This window comes from Peromyscus leucopus, chromosome 8b (assembly GCF_004664715.2).
Source record: "Peromyscus leucopus breed LL Stock chromosome 8b, UCI_PerLeu_2.1, whole genome shotgun sequence".
Taxonomy (NCBI): domain Eukaryota; kingdom Metazoa; phylum Chordata; class Mammalia; order Rodentia; family Cricetidae; genus Peromyscus; species Peromyscus leucopus.
In genome coordinates, this window is record NC_051086.1 from 82,640,167 (window position 1) to 82,667,679 (window position 27,513).

The following is a 27,513-nucleotide window of genomic DNA, read 5'->3' on the forward strand; positions in this document are numbered from 1 at the left end:
TATCTTGTCAGAGGTTTAGTCCATTATCGTGCTGTGGCATGGTGGCAGGCAGGCAGACATGGTGCTGGAGAAGGAGCCAAGTGTCCCACATCTTAGCTTGCAGGCAACAGGAAGTGGTCTGATACACTGGGCGTGGCTTGAGCATATATGAGACCTCAAAGCCTACCTCCACAGTGACACACTTCCTTCAACAAAACTACATCTACTCCAACAAGGCCACACCACCCAATAGTGCCACTCCCTTTGGAGGCCATTTTCTTTCAAGCCACCACAGGAGTTATGATAGAACATGTATTTATTTTAGAGCAAAAGGAGCAAATAGAACTTTACTTTGGATAATTAAATGTAATGTCATCCTATAAATCACCACAAATCATATGTTCTTTTCATAACAAATTTTGGAAGTTTTGTTGTTGTTTTGTTTTGTTTTACTTTGTTTTTTAGTTCTAGTTTTCTCTGTGATCAAGACTTCAGGAACACTTGCTGTCTGAAACCTGATGAAAGATGTTGTTTTGTTTACCAGCTCTGTCTTGCTGACTTTGATGAGAATCCAAAACTAAGCCAGACATGGCTCCCTTGATGTGAGAAAAACTAAAGTAAGAGAGTAACAAATGCTTTTCATTTAATCAGACATATTCTGCCAAAAATGAAACTCCCCAAAGTTAGGGTTGAGACAGGGTTTTGATTTTGTCTTTCTAGGAGAATAAAAGCATCCAACTAAGGAATATGAAGACGACTGGACAAATGAGACAATTGAAGGAAAAGGGAGAATCATCCAGAGAAAATGTCCCAAGAAAAAGAGTAAATTGGCCTAATGGTAAAGCATACTTCCAATAGGATAAAATCTCATAAATCTTCCCAGATGTTCCTGCTGTTCTCTACAGACATATAAGGCAAATGATCTTTTTGTAGTCCCAATTCAATTAAAAATTAAAGTTAGTTTTGGAGTTAGAGTGTGGCTCTCTCCTTCTCTAAACTCAAGCATGCTTGTTAAAGGAAAATCCAAAATCTCTGTCTCATATCAGAAGAGCCACCTTGTATGGGACAGAAGAAAAACCAAAATCAAGGGACTATTCTATTATCACTAATCTCATAATCATTTGATTTTATTTTGACTCTTTAAGACTTTTCTTAAGATATAAATATTATCTCAAAATTTATAAGATTATTATATATCCATATATATAAACTTTCTGTTGTGATATTAGTGGTCATTAGAGTACTAACCAATCCTGAAGTAGGTTTCATCTAGCTTCCTGTACATGATTTGGGACTTGAGTCTGAAGTAGGTGACTAGGAACTAAGTTTATGTACCTGGATGTATTTAATAGATTGGGGTCCTTTATCCTCTCCAAGACCCTGTTGCATATGACATTTAAAACATTTAAGTTTTCTGCAATGAACTGTAACTGTTCCTAACAGTGACCTTTGAAGTTTCCAAAAAAATGCTGAGGCCCCACAATAATGATTCCACCTGAATTGTGATAATGTCATTAAGCTGACAAACACCACCCAATGATCAGTTTTAGACTAAAAACTGATCAGAACATCTTTGAAGCTGCTAACTGAGAGGGTTTGGCTACACAGACTACTAGCTAGGACTTCAGATAAGCCCTGCACTTTCCCATTACACAGAGACTGGACAACAAATGTTACAGCTAGTTTTCCCAGGACTTGACCATTATCTCAATTTTCTGAAGGTCCCCTAAAGATGCCATCATCCCCAGACAACAATAAGTAATTTTAAGAACACAATGCCCCCATTCCCAAGAGGTGGGGTGGGTGGGTTTTGGTCATTCAGTGGATTATGAATGTTTGTCATCATTTAGGAGGATTAGTTGCAAATTGTTAGGTCATGGTAAGGGAGGAAACTAAGAGAGGTTGGATTCAAGGATCTCTTTCTGAAAACAAAAAGGTGATATAGGAGTGATAGAATAAAAGGATAGACTATTGAATCTTCTTTTAGACTAAAAAAAAGCAAATACTAATCTCAAATATTTTACATTGGTATGGATTTTTTGTATATTGTATATTGAAACAAATTTAAGGTTTTTTGTTTTAACATTATATATATATATACACCTACTCTTCTTTAAGGTATTTTACTGGTGCAGCTTATTTAAAAATGTAATCTCTAGCTCTAGTCCTTAAAAGCTATTATTATAAACTATTTAGAATAATTAAGAAATACAGGTTAGTAGTTAGTGATCTATAACAATCAAACTTGTAGGCATGTTAAATATTTTTTGAGATTAAAAATACATTTTAGGCGTGGGGCTGCCCCTCCCCGGAGGCGGCGGGGGCGGCCGGGGCGCACCGCGCCGCACTGCGCGGGGCGGCTATGGAGCGAGCCTGAGGCCCGCCAGGAATTGTGGAGGCACTGCAGTGAAGACATCAGTAGTCACGGAATCGCCTTGCTGATCCTCAGCACCTGTCCGCCCCACTGAGCTGAGAGAAGGTGGGTCGAGGAGGAGGAGAGGCCACCATGAAGCTAAAGCAGCGCGTCGTGCTGTTAGCAATTCTCCTCGTCATCTTCATCTTCACCAAAGTTTTCCTGATCGACAACCTGGATACATCAGCGGCCAACCGAGAGGACCAGAGGGCTTTTCACCGAATGATGACTGGCTTGCGGGTGGAGCTGCTGCCCAAGTTGGACCACACCCTGCAGTCTCCTTGGGAGATTGCGGCCCAGTGGGTGGTGCCCCGGGAAGTGTACCCTGAAGAGACACCAGAGCTGGGAGCAGTCCTGCATGCCATGGCCACCAAGAAGGTCATTAAAGCTGATGTGGGCTATAAAGGGACACAGCTAAAAGCTTTACTGATCCTTGAAGGAGGACAGAAAGTTGTCTTCAAACCTAAGCGGTACAGCAGAGACTTTGTGTTAAAAGGGGAGCCGTATGCTGGTTATGACAGGCACAACGCAGAGGTGGCAGCTTTTCACCTGGACAGGATTCTGGGTTTCCGCCGAGCTCCCTTGGTGGTTGGCAGATACATTAATCTGAGGACGGAGATCAAGCCCTGTGGCCACAGAGCAGCAGCTGAGCACCTTCCTAACTGTAGGGAATAACACGTGTTTCTATGGGAAGTGCTATTACTGCCGAGAAACAGAGCCAGCCTGTGCTGATGGAGACATGATGGAGGGAGCCATCACACTTTGGCTCCCAGATGTGTGGCCTCTGCAGAAACATCGACACCCCTGGGGCAGGACTTACCGAGAAGGCAAATTGGCCAGGTGGGAATATGATGAGAGCTACAGCGATGCTGTGAAGAAAACGTCCCCTTATGACTCAGGCCCACGCCTCTTGGACATCATTGACACTGCTGTCTTCGATTACTTGATTGGCAATGCCGACCGCCACCACTATGAAAGCTTTCAAGACGATGAAGGCGCTAGCATGCTTACCCTTCTTGATAATGCCAAAAGCTTTGGGAACCCCTCGCTGGATGAGAGAAGCATCCTTGCCCCTCTCTATCAGTGCTGCATCATTCGAGTTTCAACCTGGAATAGACTGAACTACCTAAAAAATGGAGTGCTAGAGTCTGCCTTAAAATCTGCCATGGCCCATGACCCCATCTCCCCAGTGCTCTCTGATCCACACTTGGACTCTGTGGACCAGCGGCTGCTGAACGTCCTTGTCACCATCAAGCAGTGCACTGACCAGTTTGGGGTGGACACTGTGCTGGTGGAAGACAGGATGCCGCTCTCCCACTTGTAACTCTGAACAGGAAACAAGTGGGACTGATTTTTACAAAGATAAACAGCACAATCAATTCCAAGTGGCATGTGACAGCCGGAAGTGGCCAGCAGCAGGTTCTGGTGTAGAAGACAGGGTGGCCCCGGGCATGCCTGGTGTTCTCTGCAGTGTCCGAGTAGGAGCTTGTCTCTGGATTCACCTGGCGGCCTCTAAGTTGCCCATTCAAGCGGCGGGGACCAGCTCTGGTCAGTCTTGTCCCCACACCAAGGGACAAAGAGGTGTGACACTGGCTGAGAAATTGGTTCGAGAGTGTGTGTCTGCGGTAAACCTTGCCATTGATCTCCACACCCATGGATTCTGTAGACTCACTCTGTAGTCCTTGTGTCTGCAAAAACAAAAGCAAAAACAAAAAAAAGGCCGAACTAGTCAGATTGAAAATGTTCAGACAAAAGAGCACAGTGCTGGAGGAGACCCATTTCTAAGATGGAGGAAGAGAAGGGCAGGAGGGTGTTGGGGCTCTTAGCTGTTGAGTGCTATGGATTTGACATCTCAGGGAAGAGAAGAGGGAGGGACTCACGCTGTAGAACCAGGAAGATGACTGACGTCCTGAAAATGAGCTTCCCCTGTATTTAGGTTCTGTTCAAATTAACCAAAATGGTCTCTAGAGGAAATATGATTACAAGTCAAGCATGATCCCCTACAGACACTAATTTACCCCCTTGCCTACCTTTTGCCCAAAGTAACACAAGCTGAAATAATTTAAGTTAGGTCCCTGTGATCTCTGCCATCTTGGTCCCCCGCCCCTCCTTCTCTCGTTGGCATTGTTTATTCTGAGGTAAACTGTAGACTCTTACTCTAGTCCATGCTAGCCGGGAACTTAGTGTGTAGCCCAGGCTGGCTTTGAACTGGCAGCAATCCTCCTGCCTCAGCTGTCCACCTGCTAGGATTATAAGTATGAGCAACCATGCCTGGCTCTCTAAGGTGTGAGGCATTTGACAGTGATGCTGCTGTCCCTGGAAGGTTGATGGCCTTGTCTGTGCCTTTCTTACGGGAAAGCATCTTGCTGGTAGCTGGACCCAGCTTGTGATGTGGGCCTGAAGGTAGCAGTAAGATTTAAGCCTTCTGAGCCTTGACACTGAAAAAGAGCCTTAATGCTGCAGTTTGTATCAAATCCAGATTCCCTCTGGCTTGGCGTTCTGAACCCATGGTGTAGGAGAATTCTTTCATCTCCTTGCAGCACTGTCAAGTTTAGGCTCAGTTCTGTATGTTGGCAGTCACTGGACATGTAAGCAGCTGTGGTAAGTTACCGGGCTAGGGACGGTGTCCTCACTCAGCACTGTGTGATTCCTCTGCCTCTTGTCCAGTTCTGGACTTCTGTCAAGAACAGCCTTTCAGTGCTGCGCTTGACATTTAGATGCAGCTACCTTCTGAGTTTAAGACCCTAGGTTTCTCATGTTGAAACCTAGAAGAACTTTTAAAAGGCATGAAATTAGCAAAGTTTGTACATTTTATGTACATTTTGATTTAGATTAAGGAATAGGCTGGGTTTTTTTTTCCAAATTTGGGTATTGAACTTAAGAAAACAAATATTAGCACAAAACATTGAAATAGTGTTAGTAAAAGGAGGTATTGAGTCCAGTTTTCAGGCCATGTGGTGTGTAAGTCCCAGGAAATTCACAGTTGAACTTGAGGTTAGCATGGTTAGTGCTTAGCAAAGTGGCAGCCAGCAGATGGCGGCAGTCAGCCCTCCCTCACCTCAGAGTTGACTGAGTGTGGCTCGGCACTTTGGTGGACACACCTCACTTGGGATGTTGAAGGCACAAGATTCTTGTGAGGAAGAGAACAGGCTGAAAAGCTGCTTTGAAAAAACATCTTATCTTTCCTCCAAAATAGTTACAGAAAAGTCATTTCACACTTTGTTTTCATACTCACGGCTTTAGCAGGTCCTCAGGTCCACAGTGGATGAGGTTAGAATTGAGCCAGTGGAGTCCATGACACGACAATTAGAATATAAATCTATGTTCTTAGGGGGTTGGAGTAAGCTAGGAAAGGTATATTTGGGCAAATCTCAGCGTGGCAGGCAGGGGTGGAGCAGCCATAAGCTTCTAGCCCCAAATTTTTAGACACAAAGTTCTGGTGGGGGAAAAATATATACTTTTTTATTTAAAAAAAATACATTTTAGATAGATGGTCTTCAAACACTTCAGAGACTTACAGATACAGCATTTAAAATGTTTTAATAACATTAGGCTTTTCGTGACAGTGAGACACATCTGCTCCTGGCCACACCAATTTATTTCAGAGAAGATGATGGGCATCAAAGAAACTCTATATGTAGTTTGTTTTCTGTTGTATCAGGTGTGTGTTCATGCGGGTCCATGGAAAGAAGACACAGAAGCACTATAAGGATGAATTTGTAGCCTTTCCAGCTGCAGGGGATCAGACTCTGGTGGACTGACTCCTTGCTGCTTTGTAAAGGGACTTTTTATTATTATACAATTTACACCTTTAGCAAGTCAATTTCCGCATACCAACACCTCTTATCTAAACTCCCCAAAGAGACAATGCCAATACAAATTTTAAGAGGCTTCTCTGATTTGCCAGTCTTCCCTCAACTAAGTTTTGCATAGGCTTTTAACATTTAGGAAACTCTCAGATAAGATTTACATACTTCAAACAGAAGGTACTGGAGACAAAAGGCAGCAGTCACAAAAGGCAATCAAGACTGCATGCTAACACTCTGGAATCAAAACAGCTGCAGAAATCTCCAGGAGCTCCCCTAACAGCTTTCAATGTGGCAAAGTTAGCTGCTGGACAAAGAAACTAACTTTGCCTCAACTGCTGGCAAGCATGACACAAAAGAAAGAGACTGCTAAACATTGCCAAGACAAGGTAAGACAGTCCTTCAGAATTCCAGTGTCACAAAATAGTCTGTCAAATATTTTAGGCCTGTAGGCTTAAGATGGATGTCCGAATGTTACAGAGGAACCCTAGATGACTGTCCAGGCAGCCAGATGTCTCTGTGGCTTCTATAGTTCTGGAAGTTGCTTGCTCTGCACTTCCTGTTTACTCAGATAATACTATATCCTTCTTGAGTCTTTGATGAGGTTGAAGACTAGTTACAGTTACAGTTCTCCTTGTTACAAAATTCAGAAAAGAAACTCACAAAAGAGGTGTAAAGTGTATAAGGTTGAGAGACATAAAAGCTTAAGTTCTTTATCTAAAAAGATGTTTTAAGGTCTAAAAAGATATTTTTAGGATGGTAATGCAAGTTAAGATGAAAAGTGGTTTAGGTATAAAACTGTGGAGTCACTAAGATAGAATAGATAATACAGTATTTTCTCCAAATTTGCCAAATGCAAATGGACTAGACCTTATGAATGTAATTCTTACCTGATAATTGTTCTTATTGTATATAGTTTTGCTATGTTAGTGTTAAAACTTTCCTTTTTAATTAAATAAAAAGGAGGAAATGTTGTGGAATATTTGTTTACACTGTAAAGATGTGTCTCTGCCTAAGGCACCTTCTAATTGGTTTAATAATGAGCTACATGGCCAATAGTTAAGCAGGAGAGATAGGCAGGACTTCTGGGGAAAAAAGAGGAATGGAAGAGGAGGAGGAATCTAGGCACAAAGATTTCACCAGAAGACTTGGAGCAATTTGGATGTGCTGTACTAAGAAGAGGTAACCCGAGGCACATGGCAGAAGATCGATTGAAAAATATGTGTTAATTTAAGTTATAAGAACTAGTTAGGATAGAGCCTAAACTAATGCTAAGCCTTCATAATTAATAATAAGTGTCCATGTCATTATTTGGGGGCTGGCAATCCAAAGATAGTCTGACAAGAAAACACGCTACAAGTTCAAGTTAGTTCAATAAGGTAAGAACACAAAGTAAAAGGCATCAATCTATCTCAGAATGGAAGAACAATGATTTTAGAAAACAAATGTATGTGAATAGATATATACAAACACATACTAATATATAAAGTTAGCAAGACTGCAGAACACCATGAAAAAATACAAAAAAATCATATTTCTATGGACTAGCAATGAAAATTGGAAATTAAAACTTTAAAACAACAACCATTTATAACAGCATCAAAACTGTAAAAGGTTTAGGGGCTGGAGAGATGGCTCAACAGTTAGGAACTCTGGATGCTCTTCCAGAAGACCTGGGTTCAATTCTCAGCACCCACCCATGTGGTTGTTCAAAACCATCTGTAACTCCAGTTCCAGGGGATCCAACGTCCTCTTCTGGCCTCTGTGAGCACCAGGAATGCACGTGGTGCACAGACATGCCTGCAGACGACACACTCATAAAATAAAAATGATTTAAAATCTTTAGTGTATTAATGAAAAAACTGTCAAATATTTAAAGATAAATCTGCCAAATGCTTCTTGGCAGATATTAGCAAGTTGATTCTAACTAACTACATATAATTCCTTTTAAAACACACACACACACACACACACACACACACACACACACACACACACACACGATGAAGATTTGCCAAAACAGCTCTACAAAAAGAGTGGTGAAGGACCAATGTCATTATAAATCCCTATCAATAAAATAGCACACTACTATCGACATCAGTATACACAAATAGATTGGTGAACTGAATGAAAACACCAGGAACAGAACCACACTCGCATGGGCAACTAATTGTTAATAAAGGAACAAAGACAAGGGCTGGAGAGATGGGCCGCAGGTAAAGTACTTGCCATGCAAGAATGGCGACCTGAGTTCTGACCCTAGAAGCCACACAAATGTGGTGTATTGTGTTCACCAATATATCGTGCACCCTAATAAATTTAATCTGGGGTCAGAGAACAGAAAAGCCACTAGACATAGAGGCTAGAAAATGGTGGCACTTACACCTTTAATCCTAGCATTCCAGAGGCAGAGATCTGTCTGGATCTCTGTGAGTTCAAAGCCACCCTGGAAACAGCCAGACATGGTGACTCATGCCTTTAATCCCAGGAAGTGATGGCAGAAAGCAGAAAGGTATATAAGGTGTGAGGACTAGGAACTAGAGCCTGGTTAAACTTTTAGGCTTTTGAGCAGCAGTTCAGCTGAGATTCATTCTGGATGAGGACAGAGAGGCTTCCAGTCTGAGGAAACAAGATCAGCTGAGGAATTGCCGAGGTGAGGAAGCTGTGGCTTGTTCTGTTTCTCTGATCTTTCAGTGTTCACTCCAATAACTGGCATTAGGTTTGTTTTTATTAATAAGACCTTCTAACAATTCGTGCTACACACAAATGCCAGGCAGACATGGCAGTCTATCTGTGATCTCGGTGCTCAGGAGTAGAGACAGAACATCCTCAGGGTAACCTGACCAGCTCAACAGTCGAACTGGACGGCCCAGGGTTTAGTTGGTAGATCCTGCTTGAGAGTGAAAATGGAAGACAACTGATGTCACCCTGGGCCTTTACATACCCGCACACATGCACCTATACACATGGGAACACATGTGCACACATGAAAATAAACTTAAAATTTTAATTTAAAAGCAGACACAAAGATAGTATAATAGGGAACATAGTCTTTTTAATAAATGATGCTGGAACAATTTAATGACCTGTATATGCAGAAATATGGACTTGGATTCATACCTCAAACCATACAAAAATATCAACTCAAACTAAATCACAGATGTAGCATGAATCTTAAAAGTTCTTATTAATAAAATCAAACCCGAGGCCAGTTATTGGGGTGAATACTGGAAGGTCAGAGAGACAGAACAAGCCACAGCTATCTCACCTCGCCAGATCCTCAGCTGGTCTTGTCTCCTCAGACTGGAGGCCTCTGAGTCCTCATCCAGAATGAATCTCAGCTGAACTGTGCTGCTCGAAAGCCTGAAGCTTAACCAGCCACATGCTTAACCAGCCAAAAAGCTTAACCAGCCAAATGCTTAACCAGCCAAATGCTTCTGGTTTCTGGTCCTCACGCCTTATATACCTTTCTGCTTTCTACCATCACTCCCCAGGATTAAAGGCTCGCTTTCTGGGATTAAAGGCGTGAGTCACCATGCTTGGCTGTTTCCAATGTGGCCTTGAACTCACAGAGATCCAGAGAGATTTCTACCTCTGGAATGCTAGGATTAAAGGCGTGTGCTATCACTGCCTAACTAGTGGCTTTTCTGTTCTCTGACCCCAGATAAGTTTATTAAGGTACACAATATTTTGGGGAACACAATACCACCACACACAGACCTCCATATAAAACATAAAGAAAAAAGAATATAAAGAGGGCATAGAGAAAATTGTCCTGACTTTGAATTAGACAAAATTTTCCCATAAGTAACAATATGGTATGAATTGTTTTATACCTGCTGGGCACAGTGATACATGCCTTTAATCAGAGCACTCGGGAGGCAGAGGCAGGCAGATCCCTGTGAGTTCAAGGCCATCCTGATCTACATAGAGTGTTCCAGGACAACCAAGGCTATATAGTGAGACCCCCATCTCAGTAACTAACTACATAACTGCCTACTTCTGCTACTACAATATCCTGCCCATGCACAAGGGACCAAGCAACTATGTTCTGAAATTGTGAGCCAAAATCTTTCTCATGCTAACTGCTTCTGGTGAATATTTCAGTCATAGCAGCATGAAAATAATGAACACAGTAAATAATGTATGTAGTGAAGTATCTATGATGCATGAGGGATGCTCTCATAATGGAATAAGGCTAGCATTCAAACTACAAAGAGTATTCCAGCTTCCTTTATTGTTTTATCAATAAAGCTTGGGAGCCAAATACTAGGGAGTAAACCTGATTGATCCACAGAGCGATGGAGAAATGATCACCTCACCCTCTTTTCCTTCTTCCCCGATCAAAAAGACTGTGCATCTTCTAAGCCCCTCCTTATCTCTGTGTCCCTCTATCTTCCCCTGAGTCCGCCAAAACTCTATGGTCCACTCTATTGGCGGTCTTGGAGTAACAACATAAACAAATCTCCTGCGACAGAAGAGTTCATAAAAATTTTGATATTGTGATGTTTTCCAATATTTAGAGGCAAGTATGTCTGTTTATTTGTTGGAAGCAGGGTCTCATGTAGTCCAGGCTGGTCTTGAACTTTGGATCTTCCTGCCTCCACCTCCCAAGTCCTGGGATTACAGGTGCCTATCACCTTGCCCACCTCTTCATTGACTGTTTCTAAGGGTTTAAAAATAAGGTAGAGAGCAGAGAACAGTGCACACAGTGTAGAAATGTCTGTGTTAAAAGAAGGGGAAAGGGAGAAAAAAAGAAGGGAAAAAAGACAAAAGAGAAGTAAGCAGGGACTGATGGACAGACAATCCTGGGAAGAACTCGGAAGCAACTCTTAAAAATAACAGGATCTGGATGAGGGTGGCAACTATGTAACTTTCCCTGTGTGTTATATCTTAAATGTGAATGTTTGCCTGAGGTGCGGGCATTTGAACCCTTGGTTCCCTAGCTAGTGGCATTGTTTTAGAAGATTGTAGAACCTAGAGGAGGTGGAACCTAGCTGGAGGAAGCAAGTCATAAGGGGTGGGCTTTGAAGGTTATGACATGGCTTGACTTCTAGTCCAGACTCTGCTTCCTGGTTAGTTGAGGTTCGAGGAGTGTCAGCCACACAGTCCTGCTGCCGTAAAGTGATCCACGACTTCTCACGTGAAGGACTGCATCTCCTTGAACCACCAACCACAGTAAACCCCTCCCCCCTGAAACTGCTTCCGTCAGGTGTATAATCACAGCAATGAACTAGGTCATTAGTGTGTTGTGATGTTCAGCTCTTTTATATTTTCAACCACATGTGCACAATATCTATTCCAAAAATATCTTCTATAATTAAGAAAAAGGAAAAAAATGTAGATTTCTACTTCTTACAACTTGACAGACCAGATATTCTGTAATCCTTCTGCCTACAAAAGTAACTGGCCGTGCTAAATAGAACATGACCACAAAATGCACAACTGAACTGAGTGATTTTTGACATACAGTCAAGCAATCTGAAACATAAGCAGGAAGATTCAAGGTTTGGACAAGATAATTTAAATATTTTTTATATGTCTGTGTGAGTGTAGTGCCATGGATCCAGACATGGCCCCTGGTAGCAGCCTGGGCCACCCAGATCTACATGGCCCCAGCTGCAGCTTGGCCCCCAGACTCCAACAAGGCTGCAGGTTGTGGTCCAGACCCCCAGCCTCCATGTGGCCCTTTGTGTCAACATGGGCCACCAGAATTCAACACAGACCCCAGCTGGGGCAGGACAATACACATAAACATTTTTTTAATGAGAGAAAAATATTTGGCTTTTGAATGCTAAGCATCCTTTTGTTACAGAAGTAAGTCCAACTCTTTAAATTTTCAAATTTAAAACAGACACTTTAAAAATGTTTCCTTCGCTTATTTAAGCAAAGAGGCAAACCGAGGGTGGGGGGTGGGTGTTGGCATTCTACGGTTTTCCTTTGCTAAGGCACTGATTAGGAAACCTTGGACAGGAGCCAGTTGACAGGGCGCTCTGCTGACCATCACGGGACAGACCGGAGGCCACTCTACCTTCCACTGCCAGCCTTCTCACTATGTGTGACATCAGGCAACCGGAGATCAGCAGGCCCCCGGGGCATTACTGTGTCGGATACCCAACTCCCAGACTCCTTTTGTCCACACAGAGTGGCCAAGGCAGGAAGTAGCCGCCTGTCAGTATCATCTCCCTCTTGCCGTGTTCGGAAGCCCTCATCGCCTTGTTAAAAATGGCCACATGACCGCATGATAGCTGCTGCCTCCCTCCTTTTCTGGAGACTTGGCCTCAGGAAAAAGCAGTGTTGGTCTCCTGTAGTCTGGAAGCTTGTCAAAATTAACTAGTTGAGCCGGAGCTGCTTACACTGCATAAAACTGTATGTAATCTAAAATGAATAAAAAATACCCTCAATCATTTCAGAAAGATTGGCAAGAATCAAAACACTACCAATGATCAGCTGAACATGGAGATTTTAAGTCAGTGGGCGTTTCTTTCTTTAAGAATCTCTTTTCTTATTAACAAGTTTTTAAGTTGAAAAGGTGCATGTTTCAGAAAAAAAAAGCGAAACAGTGGGGCTGGGGAGATGGCGCAGCAGATAAAACACTTGTCATTTCAAAGAGTTGAGACAGGAGTTCAGATCCCCAGACACCACATAAAACGTTGTGGGAGGGGGGACGGGGGTCCCATAAGTGTTAAAGGCTTGTTCCTCAGTTGGCACTTTGGGGAAGTGGGGGAACCTTTAAAAAATGGAACCTAGGGAGAGGTTAAAGGTCACTGGGGTCCTGCCCTGAAAGGTGATCATGAGATTTCAGCTTTTCATCTTTTGGCTGCCCTGTGGTGCTCCTCCCACGGCGTGGTGCCTTACCATAGACTCCAGAAGAACGGAGTAAATCGATCCGGGACTGAAACCGCAGCCACGGAGAGTCAGAGCAAACCTTCCCTCCGTGTCCGTTGATTTCTCTCAGGTTTTTGTTTAGTGACTGAAAAGCTAATGAACACACTGGGAGAGGCGCTAAGCCGGACAGGCACAGAGGCCAGAAGAGGGCATTGGGTCCCCTAGAACTGGAGTTACAGAAGGCTATAAGCCACCATGTGATTTCTGAGACTTGAACCGGGGTCCTCTGCAAGAGCAGGGACTGCTCTTAGGCCCTGAGCTACCTCTCCAACCCTTATTCTGGTTTTCCGAGCTTCTGGGAGGTATTCTTATAGAGTAGTGATGGCCTTCAGAAAAGGCAGAGCACAGAACACAGAGTTAGTAAGGCACTTTTTAAAAATTACATTGATTTATTTATTGGCAGTTGTAGGGGTGGGGTGTGTGCGGCACACACACGTGTGGAGGTCAGAGGCCAGCCTCCACCGTATGGGTCCCAGGAATCAAACTCAAGCGGGCAAACGTGCACTAAACATCTCTACCCACTGACCCACCTCACCAACCCAAAGGCACCCATTTATTACTGTTTCTTTGCATGTGGATGTGTCTGTATAAACATAGCAAATTAGTGGCTTTTGGTTCATTTTTCCATCACTTATTAAGCATCGTGGCTACTTTTAGCCGTCTTGAAGAATGTAAACATATTTTAGTATTAAGCAGTAAATGGTACTCAAGAGAAAATATATACTATGTACTTCAAGAGCAAACAAGGATTCCTCTCTACCACATCTATCATTTGTCACCAATGTATTTTTCAAGGCTCCCTGGGGCTACCCAAAGGGTTTCTTGGGGTGTCTGTGAAGGTAAAGCACTTTGCAGAGTAACCCAAGAGACTGCTTCCTTCACCACTCTTCCTCTCTCACACCTGTTGAATGCAGAGAGCTGGACGTGAGGATCCATCGGCTGTGCTTGGCACGCTCTACAGAAGCAGAAGCCATGCTTTACAGAGCTAAGCAAGGGCCAGCGGGTAAAAGCATTTACTCTGAAGCCCGATGACCGAGTTCAATCCTGGGGCCCACATGGAATGGAAAGAGAGAAGGAAATACTGCAAATTGTCCTCTGACTTCTCAGTGCACACACACACACACACACACACACACACACACACACACACACACAACACACCCCTACACACACTAAATAAAAAATAAATAAATGTAATTTTAAAATTGTAAGGATACGCAAAACTGTTCAATGATGCCTCTCTTCTGTCTACTTTGGAAACAGAAAAAGAAAACACTGCTATTAATAGTAACACATCATGGGTTTGTTGTTATTTTAAAGAGTTGATAAATATTTTAGACCTTGTCAGTTTTACTGTCTATTTCATTGAACGGTGAGGGATATTACCCACAAACATAAGCTCTGTGGGGTTCTCAGTGATATTTAAGAGTAAACAAAGGATGGGAAAAGTTTGGGAGGCACTGATATAGTTAAGTGACATTTGGTAATTAGGCTAGTTAAATTTAGACAAGATAATTGTTTAAGAGAAAAAAAAAAGGGGGGGAAGTGAAATGGCTCAGAGGATAAAGGCCACAAAACCTGATAACCTGAGCTCTGAGTTTGAGCCCTGGAATCCCGACAGCGAAAGGACAGAATTGGCCCCTGAAAGCTGTCCTCTGACTTCCACATGCTGCAGCATATGTGAGCGTATTTTTGCACACAAATAATGCACACTCACGCACACACTAAGTAAACAAATAGAGATGGAGGTGTCTTAGTAATTGTTCTATTGCTGTGAAGAGACACTATGACAAAGCCAACTCTTATAAAAGAAAGTATTTATTTGGGGGCTTGCTTACAGTTTCAGAGGGTTAGTCCATGATAACCATGGTGGGAAGCAGACAGGCATGGCGGTGAAGCAGTAGCTGAGAGCTTTACATCCTGACCTGCATGTAGCAGGCAGATAAAGAAAGAGAAATGGGGGGCTAGGCCCAGTGTGGGACTTTTGAAACCTCAAAGCCTACCCCTCCCCAGTGAAACACTTCCTCCAATAAGGCCACATCCACTCCAACAAGGCCACACCTCCTACTTCTTCCCAAATAATTCCACTAACCTGGAACCCAGCATTTAAACATACGAGCCTATGGGGGCCATTCTCATTCAACCACCACAGGGGATTTTTAGGGGTTAGAGAGGTGGCTCAGTGGTTAAAACCAGTGAGGACAAGAGTTTGAATCCCCAGAACTCATGTAAGCAATGGGTAGATGGATACCCTGTAATTCCAGTGTTTGAAAGGATGGCGCAGGGAATCTTGGGGCTTGTTGGCAAGCTGGATTAGCTGTATCGGCAGATCTGGGTTCAGCTGAGAGACCCTGGCTCGGTGAATAAGATGGAGGACAACAAGGAAGACCCCTGATGGTGCCAACCTTGGACCTACAGATACAATACACACTGTGTATATACGATACACATGCACCTGCACCCACACGCATATGTGTGCCCACACACGAGGACATGCGTACATGCATACACACAAATACCACACACACATATTTTTGAGAATAAAAGGTAATTATGATGTAAAGCTAAGGGGTTTTCTTTAAACATTTTTTTTCCTGTGTGTGTGTGTGTGTGTGTGTGTGTGTGTGTGTGTGTGTTGTCATGACACAATATCAGAGGACCTGTGGGATTCAGTTCTTTCTTTCACCATGTGGGTCCTGGGGATACTTACTTGGGCAGTAAGTGTTTGTATCCACTGAGCCATCTCACTGGCCCTAAAACTACGTTTTTAAGACATTTAAACTATTGATTCTATTGTAAGTTAGTCAACTAGTGGGGGGTTTACAAGCACCTGTTATGATGTCAGGCATTGCTCTGGGAAAAAAGAGAACACACAGGAGGCCCTAACCTGGGAGAATTTATCTTTTAGTTGGAGGAGACAGTAAGCGTGTGGATAAACACACAAGACATTTCAGGTTGTAGTCCGTTTTAAAGTAAATACACAGATCAAATGCAACAACAATTACTTGGGATGGAAGGAAAGGAGCTGTATCATCGCAGGACAATTTCGTATTTCACTTCAAAGAAACCTAAAATCCATACCACAGTCATGAATTGGGAGGACAGGAGGAAAGAACACCCCACCAATAAAACAATCAATGACAAGACCCCTTTTCAAATGACAGCTCTCAACTGGGTTCCTTTAAGGCCCCAGGAGCTGGTGATCCATCAGGAGCTGGTGATCCACCAGGAATGCCAGCAGAAGTATGTGTCGAAAGTTCCTGGAATTGAGAGTCAGAGGTACAGAGAGCATTCCAGAGAGTGGGTCACAGGGCGTCACCTGCAGGTAGAGACTGAATCTCTACCTGAGGAGATGTGAGAAGAATTGGAGCCTGGGAAGGCGCCACCTTGAAAGGTTTTTGAGACATGCTTTCTCTTCTTGATGCTTTTCCTGAAAGCATTTGAACAGTCTCTGGGGCTGATGTTCTACAAATATACCTACGTCTATAATTATTAAATTATTAAATATATATATATATATATATATATATATATATATATTTGCCACCAAAAAGCATTCCTGACCTCAGGGAAATAATGGAAAGTCCTTCCTGTCCCTGCTGCAGTTATGCCTTAATGAAAGTGCTCTTGTTTTTTTTTTTTTTGAACAGTACTAGTAACTTTGTATCCCTTGTATGTGTATACACTTGATAAGGAAACTAGATCACAAACATCATAGTTACTGATGTTAAACTCATGCCCTCGGTTATAGCCAGTGAGTATCTGCCAGTTCACGTTTCCATTTATAACAAGGATCCTCACTCATCAGCAACGTGTGATTTAGAGCTGGTGCAGGCAGCTCAACTCACAAGCCTACCTCCCTCCTGATAGTGTTTCTAAAATTAAAGGGACACTCGAATCAAATCAGGACATTTACTTTTCAGTTCTTTGCCAGTGGACACGTTTTTCCATGACATCTCTCTTCCTCTCCCGATTTCAACCCCTACACCTCAGATCACAATGACATCCAGGTCTCCTGGTCCTAAACATTGATCTATCCTAAACCCCAGAGTCAGACACCAGCTGCCTCCTGGCCTTGGCATCTGATGTCACTCCGGATCTGCAGAAAGAGAAGAAAGGTTCCGCTGTACAGAAGTATGGCTCTTTCTGTATCAAATTTGTAACTGACCCCATTCTCCACCCCCAGCTGAGCCTAGGCTTGGATGCCACTGTGTCCTCGATTATTTGAAGATCTGGCGGCCCACTGAAGCATTTTAGCAGGAGAATAAAGCTAAGAATGGAAGGAACAGAGCCTGAGGAAGTATCCCAATTGACAAGCATGAGAACCTCAGCTCAGGTGCCCAATACACATGTATTAAAAATAATTTTAAAATAATAAAATAAGCACTGCAGGGCTCACCTGTAAACTCAGGTCTGGAGAGGCAGAGAAAGGAGGATCCAAGGTGCACACTGGCCAGCCAGTCTAACCAAATCAGTGAGCTCCAGGTTCACTAAGAGACCTTGTCTGAGAAATTATGGTAGTAGGGATGGAGAGGTGGCTCAGTGGTTAAGAGCATGTACTGCTCTTGAAGAGGACCTGAGTTTGGATCCTAGCACCCATAGTGGGTGGCTCACAACTGCCTGTAACTCCAGCTCTAGGAGATTTGATGCCCACCTCTGGACTCTTCAGGCACCTGAAATTGCCTAAACAAACCCACACTCACACACACACATAATTTTAAATAATTAAGGCTAATCTTTGGGGAAAATAAGGTGTAGAAGTAATTGAAGAAGACATCTGATGTCAACTTCTGGCCTACACACACACACACACACACACACACACACACACACAATGGAAAGATCAGGCTGGAGATGGCATCCCATGATCAGTATCAGTGCTGATCCTTTCATGCAGTTCCACGCTCTCACACTGGAGCTGTGTGAAGAGAGGCTCTGCACCGAAGTCCTATAACTCCCTGGAGGAAGGATGCTTTGTTTTCCTGGTGTCAAGAGCGTGATGCAAACGGACATGAGTGAGGGTTCTGAAATGATGTCATAGCTTTTTCTCAGCAGTGAGCTGGGAGACCCCAGCACTCTCTGGATGCCCCCAAGAGTTTGAAGGCACTGCATCAAACTCTAGCTTGTCACCACAACAACTATGGCTGTAGTCATTTGAAAAAAAAAAAAAAACAAACCCAGAAACAAAGGGTCACAAGTGTAGGCAGGGATGTAGTGAAACAAGAGCTCCTGTGCATCAGCAGGAGTGAGAATGGGTCCTGATGCTGTGGAAAACAGTGCACAGTCACCTAAACTGTGGGCACGCAGAATTGTTGGATCATCCCTAGGATTTCAGCCAGTTGCCTGGGGAACAGAAAACAGGTATTCAAATAAGTACATATGTGTGCATGTTCACATATTTACAATGGCTAAAATGTAGAAACAACAGAAATGCCCACCCATTGGTGAAGAAAGAAAACCATAGTATTTACCTTCAAAGGGAATATTTCTCAGTCATAAAAGAAATGAAATGTTGACACATAATATAAAGTAGATGGACTTTGCATATAAAGTCAGAGAATCTAGACACAGACTCACACATCATGATATTTTATACATATAAAATATCTAGAATAGGTGAACCTGAGGCTGGAAAGATGGCTCAGTGGCTAAGATCACTCGTTGCTCTTCCAGAGAACCAGGTTTGATTCCCAGCACCCATATGGAGGCTCACAACTGTCTGTAACTCCAGTTCCAAGGGATGGGACACCCTCTTCTGGCCTCCAAGTGCTCCAGGCATGCACATGTCACATGGTACCTGCAGGCAAAACACTCAGATGCATGCATGAAAAGTAGTTAAAGAGTTCTTTTTTTTTTTTAATCTAGAATAGGTAAACCATAAATAAAAGCAGAAAGGCATCCCTGCGGCTTTCAGGGGCTGAGGAGGACAGCTGGGAAATCATGCTTAATGGCTGTGGGCTTTCTTTCCTTTTTCAAACATTTGTTTATTTATTTTTGCACATGATAAGGAGGGGGTATACATGCACCATGCATGTGGAAATCCAAGGACAACTTGCAGGAATTGGTTCTCTCTTTCCACCAAGGGGTCTCAGAAATCAAACTATGGCCAATCCCATAGTGACCTTACCTGATGAGCCACCTCAGGGATGTGATTTTCGTTTGCTTTTTCATGGTGGGACTTGAACCCAGGGCCCTGTGCATGTTAGGCAAGTCCTCTACCACTTTCTACAACTTTCCTGGCTCTTTTGAGGAATATGTTTCGGAACTGTTAAGTGCACAAAACGTCAGAAGGCTCTTCACGTAAACACATAACTTAGTGCAAACTCCACCTCAATGGGAAAAAATTCAGTGTGATTCACCATGTTAGTATAAGATAAAAGAAAACATACCTGGTTGTTCAATAAAAACAGGACTATCCAGGGAAGACATCTCTAGTGTTGTCACAGTGGACACCAGCAGGTGGCGGTAACGAGGCTCTGCTGCATAGTCCCAGCCTACTTCTGCTGAAGATTCCTGTGGAAGTAGCCACAACAGACCAACCGCCTGCACGTGTAAGCCATTTCCAGGGACTTCCTTCCAGTTACCACTGGGAAAGGCTATTAAGGGGAACTGAATGACCTATGAATGGCAGGGGCAAAGGCCAGTGGTGTTTGGATAACCGCATTGCCTTTGAGAAGCCAGCAAGGCCCCATTCTGTGTACTAACCAGTGTCTCCTGGTTACATTCAGGGGCCGGGGCCGCATGAGCTCAGGTCTCCCATGCCATCTGAAACATCACTCTCACTTTCTCTGTCATCCTTCCCTTCTGCCAACAGAGCCAATCTGATCTCCCTCTGGTCCAAGGAGAGTCCTGGCTTCTAGAATGGGGGTGGGGGTTTACATTAAGCTGTTGGTTGAGTCAAGACAGACAAATGGTAAGTCAAAAATGCAAACCTGGTGAGGAACAAGGCAGGCATGGAGCTACTAATAAAAATAACCCATACTTTTTATTTTAATATATCTAACAATATAATCTTCACTCTTTTTGTTCCTAATATAATTTTCTAATTGGCACACAAAACTTTTAAAATGGGAAATAACATCTCAACTAAGTCACAAGATTTTATAATGGGAAGGAATTATTTCATCCAGTTTTTCTTAAGCTTTGGTGTATGAGATACCGGACATTGCTAGCTTTATTAGATGACATCTGAGAGAATGCAGACCTCAGACGACCCCCGGAGCATCTTGGGGCATCTTAGTAAGAGGTTTCAGGAAAGATACTCTTTGCCAGGTTCCGTGTTAAGTGATTCTAGCAGCGAAAGGTAGAGAGAGCTGGAATCAGGTCAGGACAGATCGTGGCAAAAAAAAAGCAGGTGGTTCAAAAGCTGGCGTCTCAGAATCAGGAAGTGGGGGAAACTTGGGTCTGGGAGGGGCATTGATACAAAGGAGTAATTCATTCAATGTCATTGCCACAGCTGCAGCTCAGCCTTGGGTTAGACACCACCCTGGGCAGCTGCGCTTACCCTTGTTGGCCTTGTCAGTGACTGTCAAGGTCATTACAGCCAGTTTACCAGGGAATTTTAATCTCTCAGATGTCACAGGAAGTTTAACGGAGGGGGAACAAAATGAAGAAACAAACAAAACAAAACAAAACAAATCTGTCTTTAAAGAAACCTGAAAAGTGCTTTTAAACAGTGTTAAATAATAGGGCTGGAGAGACGGCTTGGCAGGCAAAAGCACTTGCCACCAAGACTGAGTTCAGTTCCTGGGCTCACACGGTGGAAGGAGAGAACTGCCTCTTTCAAGTTGTCCTCTGACTGCCACATGTGTGCCATGGTGTAAATGCATGCACACACACACACACACACACACACACACACACAATATAGTAGACAAAAAAAAAACCCCAAATCCTTAATGTTAAATAGTATACGTAATACAGAGCTTTCTGAAGCTTTTAATGGTCTGAAGTGAATTGTGACTCTCCCAGGATGCCTTCCATTTCTCTTCAACACAGCTAATACAAACGGAAGGGCTCGTTGTGACTCCAGTGGAGAGTTCTTGCCCGGCACGCACCAAGTCCTGGGTCCCATCCCCAGTATCTCATAAACCAGACGTAGTGACGCAGACCTGCAATCCCAACACTGGGGAGGTGGTAGTTGGAAGATCAGAGGTCAAGGACATCCTTAGCTACATAGCAAGTTCAAGGCCTGTCTGAAGCCCTGTCTCAAAGATTTAAAAAAAAAATAATTAACAATAAAGCAAGTGAGAACATCCGAGGTCTCTCATCCCCAGCCCCTCACCATCGCTCAGAGCGACCCGACCTCTCTTCTTACCTGTCTGCCCCTCCTCTCCCTGCCTCAGACACCATGTGTCTTTTCCCTCCCATGAGCCCCTTGCTTCCCCACCCCACCCCCACCCCCGTGACTGCACAAGCTGCTTAGTTCAAATGGAACTTTCCAGAAAAGCCTCCTAACTCTCTTCTCTCCACCTTATTCCTACCAATCCCCAACACCTTTAACCTGCTTTGTCTCCTCAGCGCTGACCAGCATCTAAGGCTGCCTCTACTTTATTTCCTTTGTCCATTGTCCGTCTGATCACGCAGGCAGGGATTTTTTATTTTTATTTTATACAATGTTTATCCCTAGGTCCTAGAACAATGGCTGGCACTTTAATAAAGAACACTTCATGAAAACTGAGCTAATGACTAAACATGCAGACACCTCCCAAACTTCTCATCCTAGGAGAAGTGCTCATGTTTCCCATTGACAACAGAAAAGAGATTTTTAGAAGAGCAAGAAAGAGTCTTGAGGGCTCTTTGTGTGGGGCTTTGAGGTCAGCTGTGGGTTCTCATTCAAGCGGGTCTCACCAGGTCCACTCCATCAGCCTGGAACTAACCATGTGCTGTCACTAGATGGCGCCGTTCGCCAAGAATCTCCGAATTTCTAGTCTCCTCTTCCACCCAACCAGTGACGACGTCATCGTGGGGTGGTGACCTGAGAGGAACTTTCTCAAGAATAAGACAAACACTGGTTTCTTTTGTTTTTGTTGTTGTGTTTTGTTGAGACAGTGTTCCATTTACTTAGACTAGCCCTGAACCATGTAGCCAAGGGTCACCTGAAAATCCTCATCCTCCTGCCTCCACATCCTGAGTACTGAGATTACGGTATATGCTACCACTAGCTTTCAGGGTGCTGGGGATTAAAGCCAGGACGTCATGCATCCCAGTTAAGCACTTTACCAACTGAGACATATCCCCAACCCCCAAATCTAGTTTTTTTTTTTAATACCGCTTAACAGCTATCCCAGGCTCACCCAGAAGCCCAGGTTAACCCATGGCCTGGGAACAAAGGATGTTTTAAAAATCTCTCTCTGATAGTGTCCTTGGCAAATGTAAAGCTTTGATCCCTTTTCGAAAGCTGCATCTGCTCAAAGTTTCCTACTTGTGCTTGGCTTATGGAATCCCGACTTTTCCTCTCCACCTCTTGCCGCCCCCTGTCCCCATGTAGATGAAATGCAGGCTAAGATGCTGTGTTTCTAACCTTAAGCCTCCCAAATGCCCAAATGCTGGGGTTACAGGGGTGCACCACTAGGCCCAGTTTTGTGCTGTTCTGGGGACTGAACTCAGGGGTTCGTGCGTGCTAGACAAGCACCCCACCAAGTGAGCTACCCCCCCCCCCAGCCTCTTTTCGTTTCTTTCTTTCCTTGGGACAGTTTCACATGGCTGGCTTCAAACTTGCGTAGTGGGTAATGGCCTTGAACTCCTGATCCCCTAGTCTCCATCTCCCCAGTGCTGGGATTACAGGCACACAGCACTATACGTGTGTGTGTGTGTGTGTGTGTGTGTGTGTGTGTGTGTGTATGTGTGTGACTTTTGTTGTTGTTGTTTTGTTTGTTTGTTTTGTTTTTCAAGACAAGGCTTCTCTGTATACCTTTGGTGCCTGTCCTGAATCTCGCTCTGTAGACCAGGCTTGGTCTCGAACTCACAGAGATCCGCCTGGCTCTCCCGAGTGCCACCGCCACCCAGCATGTGCATGGGTTTTACATGTATTCGTACCTGTCTGTGTGTGTGTGCAGATTAGACGTGCAAGCATGCATGCATGTGTGTGAAGACCAGAGGTCAACCTCAGCTGTCACTCCTCAGGTACTGTCCACCCTGTTTTTTGAGACAGGGTCTCTCACTGGCCTGGAACTTTCCAATTAGGTTAGGCTGGCAGGTCAGAGAGGCCCCAAGGGACCCACCTGTCTCTGCCTGCCCAGTGCTGAGATCAGAAGCTCACAGCGTCACACCTGGCTTTTTATGTAAGTTCTGTGAACCAAACTCCCATGCTCGCTCGTAAGGCAAGTTTACCAGCTATCTCCTCAATCCTGTTCCATACTCTTAAGAAGAAACAATCAAGTTGAGCGTCAGAGTACCTGCTGGCATTTCTTCCTGCCCCTTCGCTTAGAAAAATAAAATAGCACTTACATTTGGAGCTGGGTGGGAGTGAGCAGGTGTGCTTGTGCATTTGGAGCTGGGTGGGAGTGAGCAGGTGTGCTTGTGCATTTGGAGCTGGGTGGGAGTGAGCAGGTGTGCTTGTGCATTTGGAGCTGGGTGGGAGTGAGCAGGTGTGCTTGTGTATTTGGAGCGGGGTGGGAGTGAGCAGGTGTGCTTGTGTATTTGGAGCTGGGTGGGAGTGAGCAGGTGTGCTTGTGCATTTGGAGCTGGGTGGCAGTGCGCAGGTGTGCTTGTGCCTCACACACACGTGGAGGTCTGATGATACCCTGCTGAAGTCTGTTCTTCCTTTCCACTCTGTGGGTCTTGGGGATCAAAAGCGCCTTCACCCTCTGAACCACCTCACGGGCCCCTTGTCCTTTCACTGTTTACAAATAAATCCAGAGACGCGGGCCCGGAAGACGGAGCAAGGCAAAGGCCCTTGCCATGCAACCTGGTAACTTATGCTCTCTCCCCAGAAGCCACGTGAGGATGGAAAAGGAAAACCAACTCCACAGAGTTGTCGTCTGATGGCCACACGGGTACTGTGGCACCCAAGTCCCCACACGCGCACATACCAGATAAAATTTATAAATAAAAAGATAACAATAAATCCAGAAAGATTGGTTCATTTGAGGTGTGTTCCTTCGCTCCCACGGTGCTACCCCACACAGAGACCTATAATGAACAACCAGAAAAGCCCGGCCGCGCTCTTTGCTCAACCATTCCAAACGCTTCCTGTTTGCAATTCCTGTCCAATTATCTCCTTTCCCAGAAGTGGCTGTGCAGCCGAGCCCTGCCCTCCGGCTCTGGAAGGTCAGGCTGACTCCTTCGGCTCTCTCCCCATGGCGACACACAACCCTTCCCTCTCTCTCTGTCTCCACAGTCTGAGCCCCTTCGGTCTTTGCCTCGGTACCACGTCTCCCCGAGACTGGCCCACTGGGGTTCAAGTGTCTCAGAGTGCCTTCTGTGGAGCAGAACACGGCAATGAGGGAAAAGGGAGACTTACTCTGACTTGGTTTTGTAAAAATAGAATGGATTTTATAAAAAGAAGACAGGAGTGCCATTTGGTCCCCTAGTAGTTACTCTAATTATAGGCGGCCGAGCGGCAAGGCCAACCATATTGAGTGACGGAGAGGGGGGGTTGCGTCAGACAGGATGTCTGTCTCATTTCCAACTTCCCTGCTAATGCCCCATGCAGACCCTAATCAGCATCTTAAAATTAAAGCCTGCTCATTATCCAGATAGGAAGTGCCCTCCTTAGGCAAGCTGAGGTCTACAACCTTGTATTACCAATGACATTTAATTCCCAGAACCTGGCTTTATTCTCAGGGAAATTGCTGTTTCCCCGAATATATGGTGAATCTATTGTTTATGAAATAGACATTAAGGAGTTTCACCTGGGAGAACAGAACGGGGAACTCTTATTCCCAGTACAGTAAAGTCGTATCTTTCTCCTCTGATAGCTTTTGCACTATTTGATAGTGAATTTGTTGCAAGAATGTGGATTAGAAGCTGGGTGTGGTAGCGCATACCTGTAATCCCAACAATAAAGAAATGGAGTTCAAGATCAGCCTCATCTATATAATGAGTTTAAGGCCAGGCTAGGCCCTTAGGAACCCGTGTCTGAAAAAAAAGCCATAAAGTATTCTAGTTCTGTTTCTATTTCTGTGATGAATACCATGACCAAGAGCAACTTGGGAAGGGAAAGTTGTTTTGGTTTACATTTCCATGTCACAATCCACAGCTGGCAGAAGCCAAGGTAGAAGCCTGAAGCAGAGACCATAGAACACTGCAGACTGACTTTTTCTCAGGTTCACATGCAGCTTATACACACTGGGCTCCCCCATGTAGGGATAGCACCACCCACAGTGGGCTCTGCCCTCTCCATCAATTAGACATATAGGCCAAACTGAGGAGGCAATTCTTCAGTTGAGGCTCCCTGTTACCAGGTGTGCCAAGATTAGCCATCAGAGAAAGGAGAGAGAGAGGATTAGAATGTTACAAACCTCAAATTCAAATCAGTAGTGTCCCATGGAACAGAGAACTTGAACTTAAAAAAGGAAATTCAGTCTGACAGTTAATATATTCAGCACCTGTGAGTTTATTTATAACCATTTCCTTGGCTTTTTATATGAATGGACTCCTTGGATTATTTTTTAGGGTGGAGTCACTCAAGCAGGCTGCTTACTCACTAACTGGCCCTCCACAAACCACGTCCAGACAGATGATGTACTGAGCGAAACCAACACAGTGCTTTTGAAAATAAGAATTAGTTACTTGTCAAGTCGATGTTTTGGGTGTCTCCTTCGCAAGCCACCTAAAAGGGCCACTTATTTAGTGCCCGGGGTACCAGCCAATCTAGTTCCACTTCTAGTAGTCAGTCTCCATCTGCTGGCCAGGATTCCTGTCTGAATATTCCTGCATCACTTTAAACCAAGTCTTCACAGGACCTGAGACTTTCTCTCGAACCTCTAGTTAGTTGTGACACCAGCTGCTTCTGCCTCCTCTTTCTCCACAGCCATATGGGAGTCTGTTTCCAAATCCTGACTTGTTTCTTAACGTTCATCTGCTCTTCTTATGTAAAATATATAAGGGTTTTGCAGAAACTAAACTTAGAGTTCTATTAATACAGATCCATATGAAAAGAGTTTATATATGGCTTAGGGAAGAATGAAGTCCGAGGTGGCATCTTTGAGATATTACTGCCACATGAATGGTGATGATTGTGGACTCAGGAGGCTGCTCACAGAAGGCCATGTCTGTCTCTAGGCCTGCTAGAGTCACTTCATTCCAGTGACTATCCAACTCTAGACCCACCTCAAGATGGAATGAAACGTACCTTCCTAAACACCTGCCCAGAGGTCTGGTTTCTAAAAGCAACACAGTGAGGCTTCTTTCCAAAGGGGAGTTTAGCTCTGATTCTCCCCCTTCTTCCCTGCATCACTACATCACTACGTCACTACGTCACTATATCACTACACCACTACTGAGCTCTGCCCTTTATTCTTTCAAAAGACCTGAACATGGGGTTATGAGGAGGTGAGGTGTGGAAAACACACAGTGTATTTTAAACACTTATTGCTTAAAATTGAAATATAATTTAACTGATTAATAATTTTATATTAGGGCTGGTGAGGTGGATTGCCAAACAAAGCCTAGAAATTGGAGTTTGATCCCCTGAACCCACATAGAGGTGGAAGGAGAGAACCAAATCCACAAAACTGTCCTCTGTCCACACGTGCAATGGAGCACAATACCCCCCCACACACATCCACACAGTCATAAATAAAAATAAAGTAAATCTATTTAAATTAATTTTATGTTGACTATTAAAACAACACACACACACACACACACACACACACACACACACACACACAGTAGCAGTAGCTCCAGAGGAAGAGGCACAGCTCCACACTGTAGCCTGCCTCCTGGGGGGAGTCTCTATAATCTTTTAGGGACTGCCACTCACACAAACCAGATTGTTGGTCACAATGCAGAAAGGAATTTTAGGATGAGCCTGAATGAAGCAGAATCAGAGTTTATTGGAAAACTTTTTAAGATTTCACTCTGTTTTTATTTTTGAGAATATGGTGTGTGTGTGTGTGTGTGTGTGTGTGTGTGTGTGTGTGTGTGCATGTGTAAAGGCTGCCCACAAAAGCCAGAAGAGGGCATCATATCTCTTGGAGCTGAGTTACAAGCAGTTGTGAGCAAGCTGATGTGGGTGCTGGAACTTTACTCTGGTCCTCCGGAAGAGCAGCAAGTGCCACCCCTCCAGCCTCATTTAAAAAAAAAATTTTTTTTAATTGAAAATATTTCTTTTTTTGTTTTTCAAGACAGAGTTTCTCTGTGTCCTTGATGGTCCTGGAACTCACTCTGTAGACCAGGCTGACCTGGAACTCACAGAGATCCACCTGTCTCTGCCTCCAGAGTGCTGGAATTAAAGGTGTGAGCCACCACCATCCAGTG

General features: G+C 44.1%; 1 protein-coding gene across 1 annotated transcript; it reads left to right on the forward strand.

The window, feature by feature from the left end:
- Positions 1-2,276: 2,276 nt before the first annotated feature.
- LOC114690450 (glycosaminoglycan xylosylkinase-like) lies at positions 2,277-3,991 on the forward strand. Its single transcript, XM_037200918.1, is given in 2 exon segments — positions 2,277-3,016; positions 3,018-3,991. Coding segments are annotated over 2 exon segments (1,230 nt in total). The 5' UTR covers positions 2,277-2,485; the 3' UTR covers positions 3,717-3,991.
- The last annotated feature ends 23,522 nt before the right edge of the window (positions 3,992-27,513 follow it).